Raw genomic sequence first — 7563 nt, 5'->3', positions numbered from 1 at the left:
ACAGATGAATTGGGGGATGAGAGATCTGAGAGAATGGAGAATATAGAGAATTTCATTCTATGGGATGGGAATGCGAGGCACGAAGTCTACAGACAAAAATATATGAAAAAAATGACTAAAAAATATTAAATAAGATAAGACATTTAAGGCCGAAGTTTATCACTTGCGTCAAGTTCGCGAAGGCTTTCGGGACTTCGATCTCATTTCTTACGTCTTGTTGGGGTGGGGGAGTTCAGTCCTCCTTCGAGGAGTCAGGAATCAAGGAAAGTGGAGATTTGATCTCCTGTCGTCGTGGCAATGATTGATCGAAGTCCATCTACCTGGGCCGCGAGTACCCATGTCACCTGAGATTTGAACCTCCGTTTTGTGTTTGTATCGACTTTCACAGCTCAAGGTAGGGTCCCTTCTCTCCTTCACGGAGAGGACGCCCTAGCTCGAACGAAGCCTCTTCGTCTACCAAGGACGAGGCGACGGCGTCCCGGAATCGGGGGTGGTCCAGTACGGGGAGGGCGAGGACACCGATGCGGAGCTGAGGGCGGCGCTGAGGAGGGCCAGATCCGGCTGAGGACGCGACTGGGAATCGCTCTGTTGGGTCTGCTGCAGCTGCTCGAGCGCCCTGAAGTCGAACCTGTAGGCGTACCTCTTGCCGTGGACTTTGGTCATGAGGTTGCGGTCATAGTAGTAGCGAAGGGCGCGGGACAGCTTGTCGTAGTTCATGTTGGGCTTCGACTTCCTGTCTCCCCATCTCCTGGCGACCTCGTCGGGCTCCAGGATCTTGAACTCGCCGGCGGTGCCCTCCCAGGTGATGACCGCGGCGTTGGCGGACTCTGACAGCAGCTCCAGGAGGAACTGCCAAAGCTGAATCTGGCCGGATCCCTGAGTGGCGAGTTTGCGACAAAGGGGTCCCAGGATCTCGTAGGGGTCGCCCTCGATCTGGTCGTCCTGTTTGTCGTTCAGGTCGTAGGTGTCCTCGAACTCGTCCTTGGGGAGGGCCATGCCGTGGCATCCCAGCATGTAGTCGAGGTGCTGGGCCAGGACGTGGCCGGTCTTGTTACCGACCTTCTTCTGGATTCCGCGTCTGGTCAGGCTGCACAATTCGCATCCTGAGAAAGAGAAGAAGAAGAAGCATTTTATTGACTTGTACTTCTGCCACAGAAATGATAAGCCGATAAGCTGATAAAAACAAGAGGTTTTAACAATGAACAGACCTCATTGACGAGAAAGTGCTACAAAAACTTTTACAAATATTTGTAAATCTTACATTTATTGCACAAGCAATAAGTAACGTTCATATCTGCTAAAAGACTGCAATGACCCTGAATTATTTTTTTGGACCTCTTACCTGAACTGGGAAGGAGACCAGAGTTGAGTGCAGGCGGCAAATCGAATTCCTTTTTGGCCCAAGAAATCCAAGACTTAATGTCCTGTGCTGTCCACACGCGGGGATCTGCAAAGATAGAGAAAAAAATAATTAAGTTACAGATGTCTTTGAAAACGGAGGAGTGAGGAAACCCTAAAATACACACCTGATTAAAAATTTAGCGAATGAAGACTGCAAGAAACTATCTCTCACATGTGGCTTGGCACACGTCAGGCACAGTTATCAGAAACGAGAGAGAGAGAGAGAGAGAGAGAGAGAGAGAGAGAGAGAGAGAGAGAGAGAGAGAGAGAGAACTGGGAAGTACACCATCGTCATGTATAGTCTTAAATCGTCCCCGTGCTTACCTGCTTCGAAGTATTCGCTGCTACGTAATCTTTTAAAAGGGAACTTGGCGTGACGTCATTACTTCATTCGAATTTATTTAATTTTTTTTTTACCTCTCTCGGTCGTGAAGTCACGAAGTCCCCCCGCCCCTCCTGCCTCCCCCAGGTCTCAAATACGTTCGTTATGATGTATGACGTCTATTTCAAGTGATGCATTCGCGGGTGAGGAAAATCCAAACACGCAGACACACAAACTTGGCACATCCGAGCTCAAACGTCTCTCTCTCTCTCTCTCTCTCTCTCTCTCTCTCTGTCTTTGGCAAACGTCCACTGTTTTTATTTATTTCGCTTTGTGCGTACGCGGACTCGTTCGTACATCCCCGTGCATCTACGTGCAATAAACATTCTAAGAAGGAAGCACGATGTAGGGAGAGCTATTTATTAAAAGGTTTCTTTTGATCTCGGAGTGAGTCTAGTCCTGACAGAGTATACTTCTAGGGGAACTTCTGGGACCTTGACTGCGTGTGACAGAATGGGACGATTCCCGGTAAAACAGAGCTTCTTGCTTAGCGGGGGATAAGAGGAGAGGAAGAAGAAGGAGAAGAAGAAGGAGAAGAAGGAGGGGGGAAAAAACAAAAGAAGAAAGTCATGCGTGGGCCGCCGCCGCTCTTATCTGCCTTTCTGAGAATCAGTCATTGGCCTTATCAGTGCCAAGTGGGTTAACGGGGATGAATGGAAGAGAGGAGGGAGGAGGAGGAGGAGGAGGAGGAGGAGGAGGAGGAGGAGGAGGAGGAGGGGGGGTGGGCGAAGTTGAGATACAACAAGGCGTCACCGCACTATTGGGCAAACTGCAGAAATCGTTTTCAAACAAACTCCTTGGGCTTGTTTTTCCGGATAATTTTCGCTCCGAGCGGGAATCCCGTATAGCACCCCGGCGGGTCACCTATGACGAAATAGCCAAGTAACGCGTTTTACTCGTTGCCTGCCGTTTATGTAATCCTGTATTCCTTTCAGAGATCATATTTGAAACCACTTCAAACAAAAGTTACAGTACAAAGACTCGATTAGAAAGTTGTTGACGAGTACGAACATCATTATAGACGTCAGTCATGAGGGTTAAAAGATGGAAGGGAAAGAGGAAGATGATTAAGAGTAAAAATAAAAAAAAAGGAAAAAAAAAGACAAAGGGTAATAGACTCCTTGGCGCGCCTGCGGGCTGCCACTCCTCAAAAATGAATGGCTCGCTGACCTACACTCACAATTGGTTAAGTGGAAGGAAAAAAAAAAAACAAACAAAAAACTAAAGACAAACTAGACACTATCACTCAATCTTATTGCATTATTCATGAACTTTTTTACTTTTATATTACGGTACTTTTAGACTTTTCCTAAAATCAGTGTGTGATAACAAGTGACGTAAGATTTGACAGTATTCTTGCAAGGGGAGTGATCTTTTGTGTAATCAAGTCTCAGGATAAATTTCTTGACAGTTACTTCGCCATACACAAAAATAACTAGAAATTGGTAATTAAGGAAAACTCGAATCACAATGACGGGAAAACCAAGTCAATTTTGGTATGACGTCTTAAATGGGTTGAAGAATAGATTACTTTCCTTGCGGGGTTGAATAGTGTCAATTCTAGATGACATGCAAATCTACGAAGAAAATCTATTATCTACGTTTTGTCTAAATTTCACAGTCACCCAATTCTCGTCTTTTCAATATGAAGAAGGAAAACTTGTTCCTGCCAGCCAACTAATATCACGAACACTCAAACATTTTATACAAAGAAAAATGCATATTTTTAGTCACTAATATCTTTCAAAGCAATCAGTGCTGCTGAGCCAAGGAATAAATCTTGATTGAACACAGAAGGAACCTAATTTGATATTACTGACAGATCAAAACTTCATGATTTATGATAAACTGACGAAGGTTCACACAAACACTTACCAGAAGGGACACAGAGTTGCTTCTGCTCTTCGTCAGGCAGTGGCTGCAAGGTCTCGTAAGTGCTGGAGGTCGAGACGCTGTAGGGGGAATCACAGGGGTTGTCGACGTAGGGCGAAGGGCACAGGGTGGCCGGGGACCCGAAGCTACTGTCGAAGGAGGGCTCTGTGTACACCGTGTCGTAGCTGGTGTTCAGTGGGTCGTAGATGTTGTTCTGGCTGTCGAAGGCGGCGTAGCCAGTGGCGCCGTAGTTGTTGAGCGTGTTCGTCGCAGAGGTCAGAAAGCTGCTCTCAATCTCTGCATCTAGCGCGGGCGGGGACGTGCGGGAGGGCGCGCGCATGGGAGCGGGCGACCCTTCCATGTTGTGGTTCAGGGGCGAGGGGTGGCCGACGCTGCAGTTGCTGCTGCCGTATCCGGACTCGGCTCCCGGCGAAGGGTGGCCGTAGTCGCCGGCGAAGGAGGAGGGCACGTCCAGGAAGGACTTGTTGTATGCCACCTGGTGGTGGGGCGTATCGTACATCTGATACTGTGTCTGTTGGTGGGGCTGCTGTTGCAGAAAGTGCTGCTGCTGTTGCTGCTGCTGCTGCTGCTGCTGTTGGTGTTGGTGAAGGTGGGGATGGGGAGGCTGAGGTGACTGGCGTCGCCCGCTAAACGTCTGCGGACTGAACGACTTGTCAAGACCTGGGGTGACCAGCGAATGAAGGTCCAGGAAGGTGGTGTCCGCACTCCAAGCCATGCCTGCTCACATGCAGTCTCTCTCTCTCTCTTTCACTATGCTCGCAATGTCCGGAAAGGTTACGGAAAAAGGGTAGGGTCGGGGCTGGCTGGTTGGTGGTCTCTTCTTCTTCTTCTTCAACTCAAAAACGAGCCGTCTTTTCTTTCTCTCTCTCTCACGATCTTTCTCGGTCAGGCAGATGAGGAGGAGGAGCGGTTATAGGTGACGGGACTGGGTCTAGTGCTACTACTACTACTACTACTAGCACTCTCAGCGAGCTCAATGTGCGGCTGTGTCGCGCCGACGCAGACGAGGTAGTGAGTGGCGGACCGACAGAGAAGGTGGTTGCGCACTCCCAAGTTGCCTGCCTGTTGTGACTCACTCTCTCTCCGCCGAGGGCTGACTCACACACGTTACTGAGAATCGCTCCTGGTTGCTGGTTACTTCTTCTTCTGTCGCTGCTGTTGTGGTTGAATGCTATTCAACCGAGAGTGTTTGTTCTTGTTGAAGCAGCGATTGGATTAGCTAAAATTTCTCTTTCTGAACTGTAGTGTCTATCAACTCTTCCGTCCAGCAAAATCGTCAGAGTTCCCGATCGAGCTTAACGAAACAAAATTCACTTATGTTCCTTCTTCTTGATTATAAAACAAGAGTTCCCAGATGCAGGCGATATAAACGAAAGTATACGGGACGGACGTACACAAGTTTTAAAACGGAGTATTCACTGAGTCTAAAAAGCTTGCTTTTATACAATATAAAACTCTTTCTCGCAAGGCTGGTGATGATTCTCTCTCTCGCTCGCAGGCTGGGCTGGGGAGAGGAGGTAGAGTAAGAGCAGTGGCAGCTCTGTAGTCAACGCAGCTGCGAGTGGATCTGAGCGTCTAAGCCCGGCGCACTTCGTTTTATATACGCCAGGTCGACAAATAACCTGGCCCATTACCTAGTAACGATACGTTGCGCAATTCGCGAGAATTTTGTTGGTTGGTCCGCGGCTGCACGTGGTCAGGTAGACTTCAGGGGGAAGGGGGCGGGAGGAGGAAGAGGGAGGGATTGTATTGAACTTGAAGAGGGTGGGGGGATAAGATTCTTGAAATCAAGATACACTGTGAATTCGCGTTCGTGTTGATCGCAACATCTAATCAGTGACTAATAAGAAGACGAAGCCGAAGCCGAATTCCGAACGGATTTCGCGAATGGGAGATGATGGTTTAACCCACTCAATATTTTCATTGTTTCTTTACATTTGGGAATTTCTTCCCTGACGAAGGGCGAAGGATACCACCCAAAGGATGCGACGTGTTGGGGCATGTCTGACCTGGCGGAACCGGCCTGACCAGGGCATGATGGGTGTTGAACGTTGCAACCCACTCGATAATGATGACATTGCAAGTATGCTGCGGAGTTATTGCATTTTACCGTTGGAGTATATTTTGTGTATTGAGGATTTAAATGTTTCCTTGTGTCTGTAAAACATTGTTTTGAAGTTTCTGTCTTTAACTGCAGTAGTGAAACCCGCCCCCATCTCTCTATATATACTGTATGTATATATTACACACATATCCATATATACACATACATGCTTATATATATGTATATATGTGTGGTGTGTGTGGCTATTTATATATACTGTATATATGTCACATATCAAGACCTATTGAATTAGCTCTCCCAAAGTAAACCATATAAAGTCATTATCCCACAAAAATATTTCAAGTCATTTTCCCATGTTTTTAATCCACAATATAACGTTTATTCTTTACACCCACGAACAGTTTAAAAATAGACAAAGAAATAAATAAATAAATGCCAAAATAAAAATGACCTTCACCAACCCCTGAACAAAAGCAGTAAAATAAAAAGTAAAAGGATATGCTTTATTTTTTTACTTTTTTTTTTTATTCAAGACATTACTGATTACTAATACCACAATGTGGGAAAATAAAGTCGGGCAAAAGACAGCGACAAGGACCCATCTTAATTGAGAACCCCCTCTCCATATAAGGATACCGAAAGCAAGGGAACTTACGGTGAGGAATTGAGGTCAGTTAGCGCAGGACTTAACCGGTTGCAGGTCCTTCTGGGACAGAGGACGTAGGAGTCCAGGGGAAACCTGGATGATGAGGGGAATACTCGGAGAGGGTAGGCGTGATAGGTGTGAGAAATGCATTTTTGTGGAGGGGGTGGGGGTTGCATGGAAGGGAAATACGGCGTGATAGAATGGTTTTTCTATGTGGTGCCGTTATTTGGGGATGATGTAACGGTAGCCTAATCTCTCTCTCTCTCTCTCTCTCTCTATATATATATATATATATATATATATATATATATATATATAATATATGATTTAAAATAGAATAGTTGTTTTATGTGATACCGTTATTTGGGATGATATAACGGTACTCTAATAATCTCTCTCTCTCTCTCTCTCTCTCTCTCTCTCTCTATATATATATATATATATATATATATATATATATATATATATATATATATATATATATATATATATATATATATATATTTTATGTATATTATATATATTATATAATATATATATATATATATATATATATATATATATAATATATAAATCTATTGACGCAAAAATACCTCCTTGCGTAAGGCCTCATCATCATTATCATCACCTTGGCATTAATTCTCGCAGGTTAATGACAGGTAGAGGAATAATATGACCACTTGGGGGCGCGTGTCTACGGGTGCACCTCGCTGACGCCGTCCCAAATCCATCCACTTCCGGTTGTGGGCCAAAACAATAATGAACAAGAAGAAAAACCAAAAAAAAAAAAAGGTGGATTTCATTAGTGATCAACAGGTATCGGCGATACACCTGTTCTCGGGACGGACGTCAATAGGCAAATGTTCGATGAAGGACGAGACCACCGATGACTCATCCAATCGGATAAAAAAGTAACGGGCTTTACGAGGAAATGGGCGTGTCCATGGCCTTCCGGCCAATAGCAGCCGTTTTTACGCAACCGGCGGACCAATAGCATATAGGGGGCGGGGCGTGCTGTGATGGGGGAGGGGATCGGGGATTACCGCTGCGGCACAGAGCCGTGGGAAAATTTCGGTCTCCAGGAGTTCGGACGTCAGTCGCATTTCAAGGAAGGTAGAGGCGACTTCTGCTGATCGGGTTGCAGCTTCCAGTTGCGGCCTCGTTTACGCTTTTACA

At 45.9% G+C, this 7563-nt stretch overlaps 1 protein-coding gene across 1 annotated transcript in view; it reads right to left on the bottom strand.

Moving 5' to 3' along the window:
• LOC136840012 (Friend leukemia integration 1 transcription factor-like) overlaps positions 1–5284 on the bottom strand; it is a 5660-nt gene extending 376 nt beyond the window's left edge. The window contains exons 1-3 of the mRNA XM_067106295.1: positions 3659–5284; positions 1343–1447; positions 1–1103 (exon numbers count right to left, since the gene is read on the bottom strand). The exon at positions 1–1103 is cut by the window's left edge and continues 376 nt beyond it. Of these exons, the coding sequence (XP_066962396.1) occupies positions 454–1103; positions 1343–1447; positions 3659–4391 (1488 nt within the window). The 5' untranslated portion in view covers positions 4392–5284 and the 3' untranslated portion in view covers positions 1–453. The remainder of the gene's footprint in view (positions 1104–1342; positions 1448–3658) is intronic.
• Positions 5285–7563: the final 2279 nt, after the last annotated feature.

The sequence above is a fragment of the Macrobrachium rosenbergii genome, chromosome 7 (genome assembly GCF_040412425.1).
Source record: "Macrobrachium rosenbergii isolate ZJJX-2024 chromosome 7, ASM4041242v1, whole genome shotgun sequence".
Classification (NCBI taxonomy): domain Eukaryota; kingdom Metazoa; phylum Arthropoda; class Malacostraca; order Decapoda; family Palaemonidae; genus Macrobrachium; species Macrobrachium rosenbergii.
This window is presented reverse-complemented; position numbering and strand designations above follow the sequence as displayed.